General features: G+C 35.4%; 1 protein-coding gene across 12 annotated transcripts in view; it reads right to left on the bottom strand.

Moving 5' to 3' along the window:
* matn4 (matrilin 4) overlaps nt 1–23,051 on the bottom strand; it is a 31,060-nt gene that overhangs the window by 4,664 nt on the left and 3,345 nt on the right. Inside the window, exons 2-17 of one of the 12 annotated variants that reach the window (XM_051112743.1) lie at nt 19,988–20,104; nt 17,118–17,681; nt 15,891–16,013; nt 15,678–15,800; nt 14,229–14,351; nt 13,876–13,998; nt 11,786–11,908; nt 9,719–9,841; nt 8,873–8,995; nt 6,916–7,038; nt 6,471–6,593; nt 6,066–6,188; nt 5,096–5,218; nt 3,375–3,497; nt 2,173–2,295; nt 362–775 (exon numbers count right to left, since the gene is read on the bottom strand). In XM_051112743.1, coding sequence (XP_050968700.1) covers nt 362–775; nt 2,173–2,295; nt 3,375–3,497; nt 5,096–5,218; nt 6,066–6,188; nt 6,471–6,593; nt 6,916–7,038; nt 8,873–8,995; nt 9,719–9,841; nt 11,786–11,908; nt 13,876–13,998; nt 14,229–14,351; nt 15,678–15,800; nt 15,891–16,013; nt 17,118–17,681; nt 19,988–20,060 — 2,650 coding nt within the window. In that variant the 5' untranslated portion in view covers nt 20,061–20,104. The remainder of the gene's footprint in view (nt 1–361; nt 776–2,172; nt 2,296–3,374; nt 3,498–5,095; nt 5,219–6,065; nt 6,189–6,470; nt 6,594–6,915; nt 7,039–8,872; nt 8,996–9,718; nt 9,842–11,785; nt 11,909–13,875; nt 13,999–14,228; nt 14,352–15,677; nt 15,801–15,890; nt 16,014–17,117; nt 17,682–19,987; nt 20,105–23,051) is intronic. The other 11 variants (XM_051112744.1, XM_051112747.1, XM_051112745.1 and 8 more) reach the window with 11 other exon arrangements.

Genomic DNA, 23,051 nt, shown 5'->3' with positions numbered 1-23,051 from the left:
ATGTTATATATATATATTCATTTTATATGAGGCTTGCAATGTTTGGACAATTTGGGACATATCTTAATAAAATAAAATAAATTATTTAATTATTAACTTTTTATCTTTTCTGACAATAAATATAGTATTTAAAAATAGAAAATTAAAATATTAAAAATAATAAAAAAGAAATAGACTAGACTAGACTAAATTTGGATTAGGGCTAATGTCTCATTTGTAAACAAACTGAACAATAATAATACATAAAAATAGATTTTTATATACCCCCCCATCCCCCCATCCCCCTCAAATTTTCATATTAAATGTCTGTATTTTTCCTGTGAGTGTACCACTTTTATTTTCAGCCCATAAAATACAATACCTGCTTCCTTGGCCTTCTTGGCCCACTCTTGAATATCATCCTGTGAACGCCCATCAGTAAAAACCAGGCCAACCCGTGGGATGTTCTTCGCAGCAGGACGTGCTCCGTCAGCCTCCGAGAAGCTGTTCTCCACCATGTGTTTGAGAGCCAAGCCTGTCATGGTCCCTTTCTCCATGTATTCCACATTCATCACTGCCTTTTTGATCTCTTCTTTTGTCTGATACATGCTGAGCGGAAACTCTGTCCGCACTCGGCTTGAGTACTGGACGAGACCCACGCGTGTTCCTTTAGGGGAGACGTCCAGCTGATCCACCACCTGGTTAACAAACTGCTTGACAAGCTCGAAATTCTGCGGCCGTACGCTCTTGGAACCGTCGATAAGGAGGACCAGGTCGATGTTGGAGGATCGACAGGCTTGGAGAGGGCGAGAGAAATTAACAAACATGTATTTCAACACATTTCTTTTTCATTAGCAAAGAAGGTCTGGCATTTTTTTGTATTTTCAAAGATGAAGTATATAATTTTGTGCCACAAAACAGCTATAAAAATAACTTTTCATCTTCATATTTATATTCCTGTGCAAAAAAATACTTCTGAAATGCACATAGTAATACAGTTGAGGTCAAAAGTTTACATTCCCCTTCTGCGAAATGTTAATTATTTTACCAAAATAAGAAGGATCATATAAAATGCATGTTATAGTTTATTTAGTACTGACCTGAATAAGATATTCACATAAAAGATGTTTACATATAGTCCGCAAGAGAACATAATAGTTGAATTTATAAAAAAAAAAAAAAAAAAAAAAAAAAAAAAGGGACCCTGTTTAAAAGTTTACATCCCCTTGATTCTTATTACTCTGTTGCTACCTAAATGATCCACAGCTGTTTTTTGTTTAGTGATAGTTGTTCATGAGTCCCTTGTTTGTCCTAAACAGTTAAACTGCCTAGTGTTCTTTGGAAAAATGTTTCAGGTTCCACAAATTATTGATTTGATACTCCAGAAGGAAAAACCATGCACTAAGAGCTGGGGGTGAAAACTTTTGAACAGAATGGAGATGTGTACATTTTTCTTATTTTGCCTAAATATCATTATTGTTTCATTTAGTACTGCCCTTCAGAAGCTACAGAAGATACTTACATGTTTCCCAGAAGACAAAATTAGTTAAATTTACCCTGATCGTCAAATTCCAAAAGTTTTCACCCCCGGCTCTTAATGCATTGTGTTTCCTTCTGGAGCATCAGTGAGCGTTTGAACCTTCTGTAATAGTTGCATGTGAGTCCCTCAGTTGTCCTCAGTGTGAAAGGGATGGATCTCAAAATCATACAGGCATTGTTGGAAAGGGTTCAAATACACAAAAATGCTGGAAAACCATTATTATTTTCTCTTGTGGACTATATGTAAACATCTTTTATGTAAAACATCTTATTCCGGTCAGTACTAAATAAACAATAACATGCATTTTGTACAATCCCTGTTATTTTGGTAAAATAATTAACATTTAGCAGATTCTGAAAGGGGGATGTAAACTTTTGACCTCAATTGTACTAATAGTAACACAGCTATAGTGGTGCCTGAATGTTAAACTACATATAGTGGTGCCTGAATGTTAAACTGAGATATAAGAAAGTATTTTAACACCGAACAAATTACACACTTCACCTCTAGCAACAGAATGCATGCATTTTATGAAGACACCCATCTATACTTTGCAGCTTTAGGAATTCAGCCTTAGGCATTCCCCCTTTTAAAACAAAGTTTAGGATCATCTCAGTTGTAATAAGGGTCGTCTGAATGAAAGCGTGCATTACTTCCGCAGGTCTTGCCGTCGTCCTGTAGCACATGGCCTTCAGGACATATACAGTGGTATGATCCTGGAGTGCTTACACACTGGTATTCACAACCATGTTCGACTGTGTTACACAAGTTATCCGCTGCAGAAGACATAAACATGAAGAGCATGTCAATGAAAATAAACATAAAAGGGATTTATGAGGTGAGGCAGAAAAGGAACGTAATTTATGCAATGAAAATAAATACTTTTCTTCCGCAAGATGCATTAAATTCATTAACAGTGACTGTAAAGACATTTATATTTTGGTTAAAAAAAAATTTTCAACTTTATAATATGCACCAAATCAGCATATTATAATGATTTCTGAAGGATCAGTGAAGATGTTGAAAATGCTGAAAATTCAGCTTTGTATCACAGAAATAAATTTCATTTTTAAATACATCCAAATAGAAAAGACTTATCTTAAATTATAAAAATATTTCACAATATTACTATTTTTGCTGCATTTTGGATCAAATAAACGTGACCTTTAATATCAGGTTTATGCACAATTTCAAAAAATGTGAATGAAACTTAATTTTTGCTATAGATTACACTGGTAGCGGAAAGTGGAAATCTGGTGAAGGAATGACTTTGCTCTTAAAGCAAATGTCCAGAGCCTTTAGGTAAACTTAACAAATGATAAACGACACACTTGATATTCTTGGTCTTTCCAGCTGTTCAAGGCCAAAATCTGGGAAGGCCATCAGGCTTAAAGAGGGGGCGCTTCATTTCCGTGGCAGCTGATTTTGAACCGTTTAGGCCAAGGTAACCATGCAGTGTTAAGTAATTTGACCGCAGTTTGGGAACTCAATATCTTTATGTGTTGGATAATTCTGATAATCAACTTGGAAGGTCAATAAATCATACTGTATCTTATCTTAAATGTTTTGAAAGCCAAAAAAAAGCCTGATAGATAGTTTGAAAAGCAAATGTTTTGCTCTAAAAAAGCAGTTGCATAAAAAGCATGCAATAAAATACAGACGTCAAAATGCACTAAACTAATTCTACCACTGCTTATAACTGTTATTTTTTGCAACCTACTAATAGTTATCTTCACATCTGCAGCTAGGATGCAAAACAGTATTTTAATATTAAAAAACACTTTAAACTTCTCTAATGCAATCATTATAACAGGACAGGAAGAATTATAGGACCTGTCTGGAGTTTCATACATACACTGGCAGGTCTTTCCATCCCCCTGAAGAGTGTATCCCTCATTGCAGCGACAGTAGAAGCCATTGAGCACACTAACACAGTGATGATCACAGCTGTGATTCCCAAACGAACAGTAATCGATCACTAAGAGACAAAAACAAAGGCAATAGTGTTTTAGTGAGCAAACAGTGCAAAACATCCCACAGAATGAAGATGATACACAAGACATCCAATATCAACCAACAAAATGTAGATTCTCATAAAACTCAGGTTAGGAAAGAGCATGAGGTAACTATCTGTTTTAAGAAAATTACAACAATAAAATATAGCCGCAAGCAGCAATTAAAAAAAGACATTATATATTATTTAGCAAGCCTGTAACCACCTAAATCAATCATTTAAAAAGCATTTGTGGCAAATACAGGTAATTTGCCATAGAAATATGATGTTTGTTAACGTTAATCACTTATATACCATCAGCTGTGGTGCGATCTCCTTAAAAACTTTGCATGCTTATTTAGAATCACCTGTTGCATGTGCACACAAGTTTTGAGTTTTCGTTTAGGCTTTATAGGCTTTTGGGTATATTTGGGCAGGCCTTTTTTCTAAACGACCCCGTCATAGCTTCGCAAATGGTAAATTTCAACTATTTTTAATAATGAGATAATTGCACTGCAGTGTTTTTTTCCAGATTGAGCGAAAAACCTAGGACTAGTTCACAAAAGTAGTTTTTTTTATGTCATTCGGAAAGAGAAAGTCTATCGTATGATACAAATATTGTGCGTATGTGTGAAAAACCGTGCAATATACAATCGCTAACGCTTTAGAAAAATGTGATATCGCCCCCTAGTGGATTTCTGGGTTATGTTTTTTGAGATAAACAAATGTCCTTTAGTCCTAAGACCGTGCATACCAATTTTAACATCAATATGACAAACGGTTGCATAATTATGGCCATTTTTTCCCTCTTATAGCGCCACCAAGTGGCCAAACTCTGCAACGTTTTTCATGTTACCTCAGATTCAGCTCTGTGTGTTGTGAGTTTGGTGAAGATATCTCATTCCGTTCATTAGTTATAGCCATAAGTAAAAATGTAAAATTTCACCTGCAACAAATGGTTTAGGAGTTATGAGCAATTTTGTACTTTTGAGCGCTGTAGCGCCCCCATCAGGCCGACTGGTGCGAGCCTTGGTGAGGTTGTAGATGTGTGAGTACTACCATTCCTCCAGGTTTTAAGTCTCTACAACATACACTTTGGTCTGCCCGATCAGTTTTATATGGAGATTGCTGACCCTTGGCCATTTTAACAATTACAATGGGGTTTCAGCACTACACTCTTAAAAATAAAGGTACTTCACAATGCCAAAAAATAACCTGCTTGCATAAAGAACCTTTAACATCTGAGAAACCTTTCTTTTTCACAAAAGGTTCTTTGTGGCAAAAAAAAAAAAAAAGGTCCTTCAGATTATAAAAAGGTAAGAAAGAGATGGTTCTTTAAACAATCTTTAACTGGATGGTTCTTTGTGGAACCAAAAATGATTCTTCTATGGCATCGCTGTGAAGAACCTTTTAAATCACCTTTATTTTTAAGAGTGTATCCACTTGAACCCCTAAAAACAACATTATGAGAGCTGAACAATATAAAGAGCTTGTTGGCAAGTCAAACAGAGAAAGCATACATGATTAGCATTGTGTATATGGATATGGAACAGTATGTGTGTCGGTCAGTGACTCTCACTAACTTGTGCAGGTCTTCTTGTCATCATTGAGGGTGTATCCATCCTTACAACGGCAGTTAAATCCTTTCAGCACACTCACACACTCGTGCTCGCAGCTATCATTCCCAAATGAGCAGTAATCGATCACTGGAACAGGAAGAGAGTAGCAGGAAACACACTTTAGAACAGCAGAAAACAGTGAAAACAGTTCACAACTTGCGTCTCAAATTACAGACAGATCAGCACCCTCAAGTTACTGCCTTATGTTAACGTAAAACGCTTAGGAAGTAAAATGTTAACAGTTAAACCAGCTGGTCCAAAAGAGATAGGATGTAGAGTTCATAATGTAACAGATGTGTTTATTTTGTGGTTGATTTGATGCCCTTGTGATGTTTTTGTATGTTTTGTCCCTGCTGTTAGTGCTGTGGAAGCCAATTGCTGCTTCACAAAATCAAAAATAATATTATAATAACTTTGTGACTTTACTTTTCACAGTTGAGGCTCAAGTCTCACAATTCTGAACCTATTTATTTTAAATTTATACTTTTGTTCAAAAGTTTTTTTTGTTACATTTTAAAAAGAATTCACTCATGCTCATCAGGACTGCATTTATTTGACCAAACATATAGTAAAAATGTGAAACATTTTTACCAATTAAATCAACTGTTTTCAATTTGAATACATTTTAAAATGTAATTTATTAATTTGATACAAAGCTCAATTTTCAGCATCATTACTCCAGTCTTTAGTGTCACATGATCCTTCAGAAATCATTCTAATATGCTGATTTGCTGCTTCTTGATAGTATTTGATCAATTCAGTGCATTAAAAGGATTGTCTTTCAAAAAAAAAAAATCTTTCTTTTGAACGGTAGTGTATACCTCAATTTATCCGTTTTACTCTGAAGCGGAAATGGGCCTCCATAAAAGTTAACAAAAGCAAGGTGTGCATAACAGTACGTGTGTGTGGAGTTTGCTCTGTCGCCCTCACTAACTTGTGCAGGTCTTCAGGTCGTCATTGAGCGAGTATCCTTCATTACAGCGGCAGTTAAAGCCTTTGAGCACACTCACACACTGGTGCTCGCAGCTATCATTCCCAAATGAGCAGTAGTCAATCACTGGAACAGGCAGAAAGAAGCAGAGAAGCTCAAAATCTGGAGTAAGACGATCGGCCAAAGAAGTTGGCAAAGAGCAAAATGTTTTGTAAGAGGAAGAAGCATAGAAAGGAAACTTGTAAAAATGCTATTACATTTATTTTTCTACTGAGATTTTATGAATTTGGATTAAAGCATGGATTCAGAAAGGATATTAAATATTTTGGTTTTGTACTTAAGTATCAAATCTGGGTTATGGATACTCTGTGAGCATACATAGAGTTTAAACATGTGGCTTTCACTAACTTGTACAGGTCTTCTTGTCATCGTTGAGTGAGTATCCGTCGTTACAAACGCAGTGAAAGCCTTTCAGGACACTCACACACTGGTGCTCGCAGCTATCGTTCCCAAATGAGCAGTAATCGATCACTAAATATGGATTAGATGGATTTAAATAACAAGACAATCATTTCTCTTTCGTATACAGTAGTTCTAAAATTTTCTCAGTTCTTTATCATGAATATGGTGGAGAACCTGTCTTGGGTCATCACAAATAAAACCACAGCTCTTATTGCGCCCCTTATTGTTGGAGTTCAATTCAGAAACCTTTGAACATTAGAAACACTCCAGCATTTAGAAAAGCTATTACAAGTTTAGCAATGGACGGCCCAAATATTGATGCTAAACAACTGAGAAAGAAGAAGGGAAATATATAAGTGAATGCATAATTTAATTGTGAGCCTTCACTAACTTGTACAGGTCTTCTTGTCATCGTTGAGTGAGTATCCATCGTTACAAACGCAGTGAAAGCCTTTCAGGACACTCACACACTGGTGCTCGCAGCTATCGTTCCCAAATGAGCAGTAATCGATCACTAAATATGAATTAGATGTATTAGAATTCAAGAACATTACATGTACTGAATATATAGATGAGGTCAAAAGTTTACATACACCTTGCCGAATCAGCAAAACATTAATTATTTTACCAAAATAAGACGGATCATACAAAATGCATGCTACATAAAAGACGTTTACATATAGTCCACAAGAGAAAATAATAGTTGAATTTATAAAAATGACCCCGTTCAGAAGTTTACAGATGGTTGATTCTTAATACTGTGTTGTTACCTGAATGATCCACAGCTGTGTTTTTTTTTTTTTTTTTTTTTTTTTTTTAGTGATGGTTGTTCATGAGTCCCTTGTTTGTCCTGAACAGTTAAACTGCCCACTGTTCTTCAGAAAAATGCTTCAGGTCCCACAATTTTTTTAACTCTTTCCAACAATGAATGTATGATTTTGAGATCCATCTTTTCACACTGAGGACGACTGAGGGACTCATAAGCAACTATTACAGAAGGTTCAAACACTCACTGATGCTCCAGAAGGAAAAACAATGCATTAAGAGCCAGGGGTGTAAACTTTTTAACAGAATGAATTTTTCTTATTTTGCCTAAATATCATTTTTTTCCATTTAGTACTGCCCTTCAGAAGCTTCAGAAGATACTTGCATATTTCAGAGGACAAAAAAAGGACAAAATAAGTTAAATTTACCCTGATCTTCAAATACCAAAATTTTTCACCCCAAGGCAAAATAAGAAAAATGTATCAAATTCTTCATTCTGTTCAAAAGTTTACACCCCTGGTTCTTAATGCCATCGTTTTTTCCTTCTGGAGCATCAGTGAGTGTTTGAACCTTTTGTAATAGTTGCATATGAGTCCCTCAGTTGTCCTCAATTTGAACAGATGGATCTCAAAATCATACAGTCATTCTTGGAAAGGGTTAAAAAAAAAAACACAAAAGAATTTGTGGGAACTGAAGCATTTTTCTGAAGAACAGCAGGCAGTTTAACTGTTCAGGACAAACAAGGGACTCATAAACAACTATCACTAAACAAAAAAACAGCTGTGGATCATCCAGGTAACAACACAGTATTAAGAATCAAGTGTATGTAAACTTTTGAACGGGGTCATTTTTATAAATTCTTAATATCTTATTTAGGTAAGTACTAAATAAAAAAATAACAGCATGCATTTTGTATGATCCCTCTTATTTTGGTAAAATAATTAACATTTTGCAGATTCTGCAAGTTGTACGTAAACTTTTGACCTCAGTTGTAGTATTTCATTAATTCCTTATGAATTACTGTTTTAGCATGTAATATTTTAAAGGAACGTTTCTTTGCTTCTTCCAAATTCATCCCAATTTTTCTCAATCATCCACCATTAATATGACAGTAAGTCTTGCTGTGGACCATCATATGCTCTCACTGGGGCCTTTGTTTTTGAATCTCATTAGAATCCCTAAGTATGTCTATAAATGGTGCATTCAACAAGATGGTGTGTAGGAGATCTTTTGGTCTCAATTAATACAGAAAAAGTAATTGGATTTTTAAAAATTGATATTTTTACTAATGTGCAACTCAGTTTGAACAGTTGGAAAGTTCATTTTTATGAGTTGGAAAGTAAAATCAATATATATTGCTCCATAATTGTACAATACTATAGTACTTTCTTGTTCTTGTGCATTTAACTCATTAATGCAATCTTTCCAACTTGAATGCACCAACTCCATTTATCTAAAAAGCTCTTACCAGCTTAGCATTTGATGCCCCAAATATTGATGTTAAACAATTGAGAAAAATTTAGCGGAATTGAAAAGGAATGTACAAATTAATTATAAGCAGAAGGATGTTTTGCTTCACTAACTTGTGCAGGTCTTCTTGTCATCATTGAGTTTGTATCCATCATTACAAACGCAGTGAAAGCCTTTCAGGACACTCACACACTCGTGCTCACAGCTATCATTCCCAAATGAGCAGTAATCGATCACTAAATATGAATAACATGTGTTAGAATTCAAGGATATGATGTGTTGTACTGAATACAGTATTTCATTAATTCCTAATGAATCATAAAGGTTTCTTGGATTCTTCCAAATTCTTTCAAAATGTTCTCAATCATCTACCATTAATATGATAGTAAGGCTTGTTGTGGACCATCATATGCTTTCACTGGGGCCTTTGTTTTGCTGGGAAACCCTAAATATGTTTATAAATGGTGCATTCAACAAGATGTGTGTATAGGAGACTGTTTGGTCCTAATTAACACATAAAACGTAATTGGATTTTTAAAAATGGATCTTTTTACTAATGTGCAACTTAGTTTGAACAGTTGGAAAGTTCATATTTATGAGTTGGAAAGTAAAATAAATATATATTGCTCCATATTTGTACAATACTATGGTACTTTGTATATGCAACTTAGTTTTATTGTTGTATAGTTGTATTGTGGTTTTGATGCTACATCCATTGTGGCCCACCAAATTTCCCACTTGAAATGACAATTTTGTAGTGATGTTCATTTGCATTTAACTCATTAATACAATCTTTCCAACTTGAATGCACCAACTCCATTTATCTGAAAAGCTCTTACCAGCTTAGCATTTGATGCCCCAAATATTGATGGTAAACAATTGAGAAAATTGCACTGAAATTGATTTAAAAGGAATGTACAAACTGATCATAAGCAGAAGCATGTTCTGCCTTCACTAACTTGTGCAAGACTTCTTGTCATCGTTGAGTGTGTATCCATCATTACAAACGCAGTGAAAGCCTTTCAGGACACTCACACACTGGTGCTCGCAGCTATCATTCCCAAATGAGCAGTAATCGATCACTAAATATGGATTAGACGGATCAAATATGACAAACATTCCAATTAATTTTTTATATACAGTGCTGCTTGAAAGTTTGTGAACCTTTTAGAATTTTCTGTATTTCAGCATAAATATGACCCAAAACAGATTTTCTTCGTCCTGAAAGTAGACAAAGAGAATCCAATCAAACTAATTTATTCATGGAGAAAAATGATACAGTGTTACATATCTGTGCGTAAGTGAATCTCTAGGATTAAAAGTTCATTTAAAGGTCAGGTGTCAGTGTCTGCCCTGTTTTATTTAAAGAACAGAGATCTATCAAAGTCTGATCATGTTTGTGGAAATGACTCATGGCATGAACAAAGGAGATCAACAAAAAAGTTGCTGTGCTCATCAGGCTAGAAAAAGTTACAAAGCCATCTCTAAACAGTTTGGACTCCACAAATCCACAGTCAGCCAGACTGTGTACAAATGAAGGAAATTCAAGACCACAGTTACCCTCCCCATGAGTGGTCTAACAACAAAGATCACTCTAAAAGCAAGACTTGTAATAGTCTGTGAGGTTCCAAAGGACCCCAGGGTAACTTCTAAGCAACTAAAGGCCTTTCTCAGATTGGCTAATGTTAATGTTCATGAATCCATCATCAGGAGAACATTGAACAACCATGGTGTGCATGGCAAGAGTTGCAAGAAGAAAGCCACTGCTTTCCTAAAAGAATATTGCTACCCATCTGCAGTTTGCTAAAGGTTGTGTGGATAATCCAGAGGACTACTGAAGAAATGTTCTGTGGACAGATGAGACCAAAATAGAACTTTTTGGTTTAAATGAGTAGTGTTTTGTTTAGTGAAAAGAACACACTGCATTCCATTATAAGAAACCTATCCCATCTGTGGTTTTATACTGAAGAATGGGCTAAAATTCCCATAAGCTGTTGTGCAGGACTGATCAGCAGTTACAAGAAATGTTAACCACAGTTATTGCTGTAAGAACTGAGTAGACCACAAATTTTTTTTTAAATTAATATTTATATATCATTGAAATCTGAATAAATAAGCTTTCCATTGATGTATGGTTTGTTAGGATAGGACAATATTTGACCGAGCTACAACTAAATGAAAATCTGGAATATGAGGTTGCACAAAAAAATCAAAATATTGGGAAAATTCCCTTTAAAATTGTCCAGATTAAATACTTAGCAATGCATATGACTAATCAAAATTTAAAAATACCTTAATAGAACATGATCTTTACTTAACATCCTAATGATTTTTGGTATAAAAGAAAAACCGAAAGTACATACAATGTATTGCTGGCTATTGCTGCAAATATACACATGCTACTTAAGACTGTTTTTGTGGTCCAGGGTCACATATATGTAACACTGGATCATTTTTCTCAATAAATAAATGACAAAGAAAATATTTTTGTATCATTTGTTTGATTGGGTTCCCTTTGTCCACTTTCAGGGTTTGTGTGAAAATCTGATATTTTGGGTCACATTTATGCAGAAATATAGAAAATTCTAAAAGTTCACAAACTTTCAAGCAGCACTGTATAAACTTTGCACTACAGCGTTTAGATTCTTTAAATCAAGTTTCCTTTTATTTGTTTTCCAATTGTTCTCCATGCATCACATGCTCTTACTGACACATTTATGTGCTGTTTTAGGAGAATGAGGTTTTCTAAGAAAGGCTGTGTGGCCTAATTACTAATCACAATCCCCAGTTGTGGACAAACATCTGAAATCCCCTACAGTAGCTTTCAGTGCGATGAGAAAGTACAGAGAGCAATGAGAGAAAGGATATTAGACTATTAGACCCATTGGGATCCACATATAGCATCTAGCAATTTAGCATGTATGGACCCGATGGTAAACAATTGAGAAAAATGTTAAGTAAACTTGATTTTAAGGATATTCCTTTTGAATCTGTGAATGTACAAACTGACGATGGACTTTACTAACTTGTACAGGTCTTCATGTCATCGTTGAGTGAGTATCCATCATTACAATGGCAGTTAAAGCCATTGAGCACACTCACACACTCATGCTCACAGCTATCATTCCCAAATGAGCAGTAGTCGATCACTGAAACAGGCAGAAAACAATGAGAAAAGCTTTGGCAAAGCAGGAGCAAAACCACATCAAACTAAAATACAAGCTGTGTTTATCTTGTTTCAGAACAGTTAAGCTGCTAAAACGATATGCATGTGTATGTTTAGCAGTGCTAGGGAGCAACTAGCTTAAGTTGTAGTAGCAATGCTACTAACTTAACTACATTTTCAGCAGCAAGCTAGTAGCTTAGCTACCTTCAGAACAGTGTATTTTTCCAGTAACAAGCTAGCAGTGTAGCAGGAAAAATGCTAAATCACAGTTTTAAGCTACAGCTACTTGCACAACGCTAAGCTAAAATAACAAAAAAACATGCTACTCGTGTTCACAAATTGCAATTTAGCATGGAAAAAAGCTAAATCATAGATTTTTAGGGCAATGCTTACAAATGGTTTTGTGCCAGGTTAACTGAGTTAGCCACTTTTTACTAGTAGCATAGCTAAGAATCTCTTTAAAAATTAACCATGGTTTTATTTTAGTAAAAGTGTAGTAACCATGTTTTTTTGGCGTATTGATTACCATTGTATAGCCACAGTTTTACTAGAAATACCATGGTTAAACCATGGGTAATGTAGCAAAACCAAGGTTAAACTGAACATGTTTGTTCTGGAACATGAACTCACCCCCTTGTCATCCAAGATGTTCATGTCTTTCTTTCTTCAGCCGTAAAGAAATTATGGTTTTTGAAGAAAACATTTCAGCATTTTTCTCCATATAACAGACTGATCTAGTGCCCTGATTTTGAACTTTCAAAATGCAGTTTAAATCTTCAAACGATCCCAAATGCGGTTGTAAACGATCTGTTATTTTCATTTAAAAAATACAATTTATATACTTTTTAATCTCAAACATTTGTCTTGCCTTGCTCTCCCTGAACTCTGTGTATTCTGACTCAACACAGTTAGGGTATGTCGAAAAACTCCAATCGTATTTTCTCCCTCAACTTCAAAAATCATTTCAAAATCATCATACATCACTGCGGAAGTACTGACCCAGTCTTTGCAAAGTGAACATGCAAAGATCAAACACCCTTAACAAAAAAGGTAAAACAGCAATATAGGGCGATTTTGAAGTTGAGGGAGAACATGAGATGGGAGTTTTTCGACAAACTCTAACTATCATGAATTGGAAAAAAACAGTTCAGGCAGAGCAAGACAAGACGAGCGTTTGACATTAAGAAGTATATAAAGTGTATTATTTTTGTGACAATAACCGGTCATTTCGCTAAATAAGATCCTTCGTCCTCGGCTAGGATTGTTTACAACCACATTTGGGATCGTTTGAAGCTGCATTTAAACTGCATTTTGGAAGTTCAAACTCGGGGCACCATGTCAGTCCATTATATGGAGAAACATCCTGAAATGTTTTCTTCAAAAACATAATTTCTTTACGACTGAAGAAAGAAAGACATGAACATGTTGGATGACAAGGAGGTGAGTACATTATCTGTTAAGATGCTGTATTGCTTACAAATGTTTTTGTGCCATAGTTAACAGAGTAGCTTATATCTGAGTTGCTTTAAAACTGGAACTTGCTAAGCTAAAAGCTACTCAGTTTAAAGGAGCTTCCCCATACTGCTTATAAATCAAAAACACTCAACTATTTGGCTATGTTTTTACTATTTACTATAAAAACTGTACGGAACTAGAAGCTCAAACACTAAAACACCCTGTTTTTGTTCAGTAGCTTGATAGATAAACCAGCTGGTCACAGGAGGAAATGGAGATAAGTAGTGCTAGTGTGTTTTATAGCAGCATAATGTGGCCAAGCGGAGGTTGTAATGATAGTTCAAACTTTCTCTTTGTATTAGAAACTGTTCCATGTGTTTGAAAAACATGTTAGTTAGGAGTATGTCTGTGTCTGGCATTTAATTATAGGCTTGTAGTGGATATTTGTGAGTCCTCCATACGTGAATTGCATGTGTATCCGTGGCCCTCACTAACTTGTGCATGTTGTTTCATCCTCGTTGAGTGTGTATCCTTCACGGCATTGGCAATAAAAGCTCTGAAGCACACTCACACACTCGTGCTCACAGCTATCATTCCCAAATGAGCAGTAGTCGATCACTGGAACAGGCAGACAGAAGCATGAGATTTTGTTGATGGTAAAACACATGCAAAATTCTTTGCTGTCTATTTATGTTTGCATTTGGCAATACTATGCAGACATTTATTATTTCTGCTTGTTTTACATCACCTTCTCTGGTATAAGCTGAATGAAAATCTATTGCAATACTACACAGCATATACTTTTTATATTTTAAAAAGCTTTGTAAGTTGCAATCACTTTCACTGACTTGTGCAGGATTTCAGGTCATCGTTGAGTGAATATCCTTCGTTACAGCGACAGTTAAAGCCATTGAGCACACTCACACACTGATGCTCGCAGCTATCATTTCCAAATGAGCAGTAGTCGATCACTGGAACAGGCAGAGAAAGGTGAGAGAAGGTTTTTGGGTGAGTAATCAGGTGTTAAAGACCCCATGAAATCTGGACTGGAGCTTTCCGGATTTTAGGCTAGTGTACTTCCTTCTTTAAGCAGTGTTTTTATAGTTATCTAATGATTTCTATTTTAATATATTTTAAAATATAATTTATTCCTGTGATGCAAAGCTGAATTTTCAGCATCATTACTTCAGTCTTCCTATCTAATATGCTAATTATATATATATATATATATATATATATTTTTTTTTTTTTTTTTTTAAATAGTTGTTCTGCTTAATATTTTAGATTTTTGTAACTTTATAATTGTTTTTTTTCTCTCACTTTTGATCAATTTAATGCATTCCTGTTTAATAAAAGTGTATTTTGTTCATTGAAATAAAGCAGAAATAATACAAAATTAAATGAAAAACAGACTTAGATAAAACTTTTACAAAAAATGAATGCAAGTAACTTGTTTGGTAGCTAAGTAAGCGAATAAAAAACAATATTAAGTTAATTAAATACTAAAATAAGTACTAAAATACTAAAAATGAAATAAATATAAACGAAAGTATATTACAAAACTAATATTTTACAAAACTAATAAAAATATCAAAAGCACATAACAATTTCCAAAACTTAAACAAAAAATACTGGAAGTAGTAAAAGTACTAAAACTGAAATAAAAGTAAAATGCAGCTATGTAAATATTTTAAAACAAAGAAATAAAAATAATTAAAAAAACAAAACAAAATTACAAAAAAATAGAAAATGAAAAAAATTATATAAAAAAAGAAAACTGAAACTGTAAAAATTAAAGCTAAATCAAAATATTAAAAAATACTGTAATAATATTTGAATAATACTACAATAAAGCTGACTTCAATGGAAAAATATGCCAATACAGAAAAGAAAAATGCACATCAGTGATTTCATGGGATCTTTAAGTTTTAAGTGTACAAGTCAGCATATTGTGTGCTAAAGCACCATATACTCTGCTGTACAATAGCAGAACAGGTGTATATTTAGTATACAGTGCTGTTCCTCAGTCTATGTTCGGAATGGAATACTAGTGTATACACTACTGCATACTGGATATTGTATAGTATATATTGTATACTGCACATTTTAGCAAACGCAGTTCAGATATTCCATGCATACAGAATATTTGCATACTGTGTTCAGTATGCATAATGCATACTGCTAAAATAGTATGTATAATATGGAGGTATGCTATCCGAACGTAACTTTTGTTTATAAAAGAAATAGAAGTTCATATGTCAACTGTTATGCAGACACAATGAATGTGCATCACTAACTTTTGCAGGTTCTCTTGTCGTCGTTGAGCGTGTATCCCGTGTTACAGTCGCACGTGAACGACCCGGGTGAAGCGATGCAGATCTGCTCACAATCATGCTTCCCTTCAGCACATAGATCAATGGCTGCAAAGAAGCAAACACACACCTGTTGAGCACCACTGGAATGATAATTGTGTCATACTTCTATGATGTGTAATTTGTAAGGCTACACACGTGTGCAGGTCTTGCCGTCCTCGTTGAGCGTGTATCCAGGCAGACACAGACAGTGGTAGGAGCCAGGCGAACTCTCACAGATGTGCTCACAGCCGTGATCCGATTCCAGACACAAGTCCATCCCTGCAAATCCAACACACGCACACATGAGCATGAAAAGCTAAATCATAGTGTCTACAGAATATAAAAGAAACAGTATTCATGTGCTTAAAGTTAACAGATTTACGTATTGCGCAAAAGATTTTCCACTTTCAAATCCTTGTTGAAACAGAGCATTCAACAAGAAAAAAAAAGAGAAAGGTGGGACTGATTTAAAGCCCAAAGGACAATGTGAATCAATGAAAGCATATTAAACATGTTCACAATTTTTGTTTTAACCTTTGACAAAAATGCCTTTTAAATTAGTTAAAATCTTTATTGTTACTCCATTTTACTCTCACAAAAATGGCAAGATTATAATTAATTAGCTGTATTTAAGATTAAAATATATTTTAAAAATATTTTATAAAGAATTAAAAAATTTATTTATATTTATTTTTATTATAAGTATTTTTGTTAATATATTTAATTACATTATCTGAAACGTATACAGTTATGTTTTAAGAAATTAAGGCTTTTTTATTCAGCAAGAATGCATCAAATTGCTGATTAAATTGATCAAAACTGACAGTAAAGACATTTATAAAATTTTTAAATTTTATATATAAAATTTTCGTCAAATAACTGCTATTATTTTGAACTTTCTATTCATCACAGATTCCTGAAAAACTAACATTTTAAGCAGCACAACTGCTTTCAACATTTTTGATAAAAAAAAGAAATGTTTCTTTTTATTCTATTTATTCTTATTTTATTTTTTTATTCATTAAATCAGCATTTTAGAATTATTTCTGAAGGATCACGTGATACAGCAATAAATTACATTTTAAAATATATTCAAGTAGAAATCAGTATTTTAGTATAATAATATTATTTCACAATATTACTGTTTTTAATTTCTTTTTTCTCAAATAAATACAGCCTTGGTGAGCAGAAGAGCTTCTCCAGAAACGTTAAACATCTTAACAGACCATAAACTTTTTGAACGGTAGTGTAAAATAGCATTGCTAAGAAGAAACTTCACCTTTGAGTTGAGGTTTGAGGTTAAAACCTATTTGAAAAGTTCAACTTTTATGTCTAGATCCGTTTACTAATGTGGAGCATATATCAAAAAGAGGAACACTTTACCACAAAGCTTGTCTTGGAACTGAAGCCCGAACTGGTGAATGAGGTCAAAGCTCTCCACCAGGAACACATGATCCTCAAACGGTGGAGACGCCATAGCTCGCAGTGAGGTCATATCGGCTCTGGCGACACCAACGGCGTAGATCTCAATCCCAGACTCCCTCGCAGCAGCCGCTACTTCAGCCACGCGGTCCTGAGGGCGTCCGTCTGTCACGATAACCGCTACGTGGGGAACGTTGGGACGGGCGCCTTCCTCAGCAGAGAAGGCTACGTTCATGGCATAGCGGATGGCCAGGCCGGTCATTGTACCCTGTGCCAATGGAATGATCTCGTTGATGGCTTTGACCATCTGCTCAGTCTTGCTGAAGGCTTTGAGGGAGAACACGTTCTGGACTTGACTGGAGTATTGGACCACACCGACTCTTGTAGCTTCCAGGCCGATGTCTAGCTCGTGGATGATGTCTATCATGAACTTGCGCATTGTCTCGAACTCATGGGGACGAACGCTGCGGGAGCCATCGATGATGAACACAAGGTCGACCGGGCCAGATTTACACTTTGGTTCAGCTGTAAAAAATTATAAATAGAACTGAAAAACAGTGACAATACTGATTCAGTTTACAGGAAAGCAAGTACACTAGGTTATCATTGGCATAGATGGTTCCAGAAAGAACCTTTAACATCAATTGAAAATTCCATTGAACTAAACATTCTTCAGATTATTCAAAGCAGTTTTTAAACCAAGAAAAAAAAATGGTTATTTGAAGAACTGTTTACTGAAATGCCCTTTGGGAACCAAAAATAGTTCTTACAGTTGCAAAAAAAAAGGTTTTTTATTGGCATAGATGGTTCCCTTTCGAAAGGGAACTCGCGTTGCGACATCTAGAGGGCGCTATGCTGGAGGCATTCCCCATAGCGCCCTTTAGAGGATGCAGTGTCGCATTCCCTAGTCTCAAGGAACGATGAATACATGAATAACCTGAGACATTCCCTTTCAAAAGGGAACTTGCGCTGCATCCTCTAGAGGGCGCTGTGCTGGAGGCATTCCCCATACCGCCCTCTAGAGGATGCAGCGCAAGTTCCCTTGCAGTGTCTCATTCCCTACTCTCAGGGAACCATGGTTATATGTGTAACCTGAGACGTTCTTCCTTGAAGAACCTTTATTACCCAGAACAGATCTGCGACCCATTACTGGGTTAGTATTGCCAATGATTGCATCCTTTCGATCCTTTCGAGAGGGAACTTGTGCTGCATGCTCTACAGGACGCTATGCTAGAGGCATTCCCCATAGCACCATCCAAAAGGAAGCAGTGCAAGTTCCCTTTCAAAAGGGAATGTCTCAAGTTATGCATGTAACCACGGTTCCCTGAGAATAGGGAACGAGACGCTGCATCCTCGAGAGGACGCTATGGGGAATGCCTCCAGCATCCTCTAAAGGACGCAATGTCTCGTTCACTATTCTGAGTTCTTAAAATAACTAATTCTCATTGAACTATGGTTACATGCATAATCTGAGACATTCCCTTTCGAAAGGGAACCCGCGTTGCATCCTCTAGAGGGCGCTACGGGGAATGCTTCCAGCATAGTGCCTCTAAAGGATGCAATGTCTCGTTCACTATTCTAAGTGAATCATGGTTACATGAACCTTTATAACCCATGGAACATTTCCATTGCACAAAAGATTCTTTAGATTATTAAAATGTTCTTCACACTAAGAAAAAAAATGGTTCTTTTAAGAACTGTTAACTGAAATGTCCTTTGGGAACCAAAAATGGTTCTTACCGTCTCAAAAATAAAGTTTCTGTATTGGCATAGATGGTTCCCTTCCAAAAGGGAACTCACACTGCATCCTTTAGAGGGTGCTATGCTGGCTGGCTAAGGGAACCATGGTTACATGCATAACCTGAGACGTTCCCTTTTGAAAGGGAACTTGTGCTGTGTCCTCTAGAAGGCGAATAGCCTCTAGAGGATGCAGCACGAGTTCCCTTTCGAAAGGGTTGCAATCAAATCTGCTCTAATGATGCAAATAAAAAGCATCTGTAACAGATATTTATAAGTAATCTGGAAGATGAAAATCAAACATTTGAAATGCAATGTGTAAACAATAGCAGAATGATTAAAAAAAAAAAATAATAATAAAAAACAAAGAAGGGAAGATAAATTGCACATGCAATCCTTACAGATGCAAATAAAAAAGCCAACAGGAATAGGAAAATAGGAAAAGGCAATATGTTTATAATTTTGTAACATGGAAGAGCTTTCAATTATCTTTGTTGTTAACATCAAAGGCTGTCAAACCCAAACTCCATCTGGGTCCAAATTTATCTTTCTTACTCAAACTTGGAAGATGGGTAGCCTGCATTAAAAACCATACACAAAATTACTCAAAGTAAAAGAAAATATGCCTCAGAATACATAAAGGTTCACCAACCCGGTGATGACATTAGGCTTTGTTCTGATTGTACTTTGTGTGGTTAATTAGTGACTGCCAAAAGCATAAAACCATTAAAATTCAGGAGACATTTTTAAACTTAAAACTCAAAATAGAAAAACAAAGTCAATTGTCCTTTTCTGCCCCATGTCATATTAATAATTTTGCATACTGGGCCTATGCAATTTATGCTCATAATAATACATTTAGGATAATACATTTAGATTTAGTTTTGCATGTAAAATCTGAATTCTGAAGCAGTTGAGAACCACAGATCTAGTTGATAAAAAAAAACAAGTCTACAATGGTCGTCTGCTTAGCCAATAACAACACAACTGTGGCACCGCTAAATGCTTACTGTAATCGACAGACTCTGAAGTAGTGTCTACTTTCAGTACTGCCAAGATTGATTTATTACTCTTAAGACGGCGGTTAAACCAACCTGATTTAGGCCTTGCTTCCGTTGCTGCCATTATGGCTATTAGCACACCAACATACGCCAACGCATGTGTCATGTTTCGCCGACAAAGTCCCAATCTTGCCGCAAAAATCTCAATGGCTGTAGGTGGAGAAGAGAAAGAAAGAATAAAATTGCAGGTCAAGGGAAATCTGTGCTTTAAAGGCAGCCATACATTCCAGTCTGAGCTCGCAATAAAACGGCGACACCAAACAGATGGTCCACAGCAGCAGTTCTAAACAGGCCGTTAACATAGAAGAGTTAATAGACTTTTGGGCCGATCGCATCACCACAGGCACAGAGTTCAAACGCTGTGTGAAGTAATTGCTGGAAAATAACAGCGTCTGGGACGCTGGCGTTGTAAACGGCATGCTGTCAGTCACTTTGGCTTTCACAAAGGGATTTGCTTCTCCAGAGGACTGATAAGGGTTATCACTATCAGAGGGACACAGAACGGAGGAGTGTGTCATGGTTTGGCATGAATTTTTACTGTCTTTGAACTCAGCAGATAAACAGCCAGACAGATTAGTGCCGTTCTGCTTTTCTATCCGCTGTTCAATTAAAAACAGTATTTCAGCTGTGTACACGTTGCAGCTGAAGCTGATATGCTTACAGGAATAATTAACCCAAAAATGCAATCATTTATATACCCTTATGTCATTTCACACCACGAAGAGCACCATAAAGGTTGTTAATACAACATGCACTATAGTCCAAATATATACGGTCAAACCAAAATTTATTCAGACACCTTCAACATTTATCACATATCACAGTTTATTCGCTATAGCTTAGAAAATGGTAATAAAAGACAACTATTAGTATGACAATATTTACACAACTATATACTTTGCTGAACAATTACCAAGCAATGCTTAATTTTGTTCAGCCTGTGGTGTAAAAAGGTTGCATTAGCAATTAATGAAAAAACACTTAAGCAAAATATGATCAAGTGTCTGAATAATTTTAGGTCCCAGAATTTGTATCAATTTTACGGTAGTCAACTGTATGAAGAATTTTTGGCTATAATATGTTACAGTTTACCTTATTTTACTATCCTCACTTACATAAATGAACTATAGTGTCCTGCACCCACTAAAAAAATATAAAATATTATATCTGGTGTCCGAATAATTTTTTGTTTCACTGTAACTTGCAACTTCTGAAGCCATATTAAAGCTTTATCCAATTAACATACCCATATTTTACACATTACTTGCTAATATTTCTCACCATAACTGTCAAATCCCTTTGTAGGGCCAAAAGTTTGGAGTCAGCAAGATTTTTTTTTTTTTTTTGGAAAGAAATTGTAACTTGCATTCAGCAATGACATATTAAACTGATCAAAAGTGACATTTATAACGTTATAATTCACAGTTTCTAAACATATTAAGCAGCACAACTGGTTTTAAACACTGAAAAGATTTCTGAAGAATCATGTGACACTGAAGACTGGAAAATTCATCTTTGCATCACATGAATAAATTACAATTTAATATATATTAAAATAGAAATCAGTTATTTAAAACTGCAATAATATTTCACAATTTTACTGTTTTTACTGTAAGTTTGATCAAATACATGTAGCATTGGTAAGACAACAAATCATTTAAAAAAATCTTACCAACCCCAAACCCGAAAATTTGTTTTTTAAATTTTATAATTGATCAAAAGTGACAGTAAAGACATTTATAATGCTAGAGCAGATTTTTATTTCAAATAATTCACAGTCTCTATAAACATATTAAGCAGCACAACTCATTTTAAACACTGAAATGATTCTGGAGGATCATGTGACACTAAAGACTGTAGTGATGATGCTGAAAATTGCTTTGCATCACATTAATAAATTTCGATTTAAAATATATTCAAATAGAAAATGGTTATTTAAAATCATAATAATATGTCACAATTTTACTGTAAGTTTGATCAATGCAATGTGAAAAGCAACCAAAGGAGGTCAGCATCACTGACATCAAACATGCATCTTTGTGTAACGTTTAAATATCTACAGAAACAAATGAGATTTAAGAGTTGGAATATAGTATAAAATCCTCTATTTTATGGTGCTTTTATTGTCATTTTTGGTCAGTCTGGATGATAAAAATCAAATAGATTTGAAATACCACTTGGGTAAGTAAAAAATGACAGAATGTTAATTTCAGGATGATTAACCTCCTTCAAATTAACAAATGAAAAAGGTAAAGACATCACACATGCATCCCTATATACTACTCTCCTTCTCTCAGCAGGAGGTTTGAAGTGACCTCTATGACCAGGACTGGTTTGTGGTTTCTCTCAGCCTCGATAAAGACTCTGCACATGACCGTCGGTTTCAGTGGCATCCAGGTTAACGGCAGACTTCAGTCCCTTGTGTGCTAATACAATGAAGCCCTCTGTGCTATATGTGTACATTAGGCTTTGAGTGTGTGCGTACGAGCTGCTGAGGCCCTTAACTCAAGCTTTGATTATTTCAGCACTCTCTGGTCACACTCATCATATAAGCAGATTCAGAAAATTTAAGAGGTATGTTTACAGAGGACATAACATCATTACTGGCTTTTGGATAGCAGCCAAAGTCATATTATATGTCATAGCAGACATATAAAGAGGTGCTGTTATTCCAGTCCATTTGCACGTGCTGATATTTTACCGATAAACTGGCTTTGAAGAACATGCAGCCCTTGTAAAGAAAGGTTTGCTGATTTAATGAACACCTACCCTCCATATTTCACCATTTTCAGGCCCTGCATCTGGAAATAATGCAAATACCTTGTGACCACATCACTACAAACGTGTAAAATCACTTATCCTGTTCAACCATGAATCCTGTTTGCTTGTTATTCATGGTTGCAACTTAAAAGCCAGAGAGGTTTGGTTTTCTAAATTTTGCTCCCACAAAATAAGCAACATTTGTGCTAAATGTCACCCACACTCATTTCCACTTGGACTTTATGCTTCATTCTGTGTTCACTTGTATCAGTAACTGCTTGCCACGTGGAGAGAGGCGTGAGAATTCAGCACCTGAGTACAGGTGACTATCTCTGAA

Source organism: Labeo rohita, chromosome 6, assembly GCF_022985175.1.
Source record: "Labeo rohita strain BAU-BD-2019 chromosome 6, IGBB_LRoh.1.0, whole genome shotgun sequence".
Taxonomy (NCBI): domain Eukaryota; kingdom Metazoa; phylum Chordata; class Actinopteri; order Cypriniformes; family Cyprinidae; genus Labeo; species Labeo rohita.
This window is presented reverse-complemented; position numbering and strand designations above follow the sequence as displayed.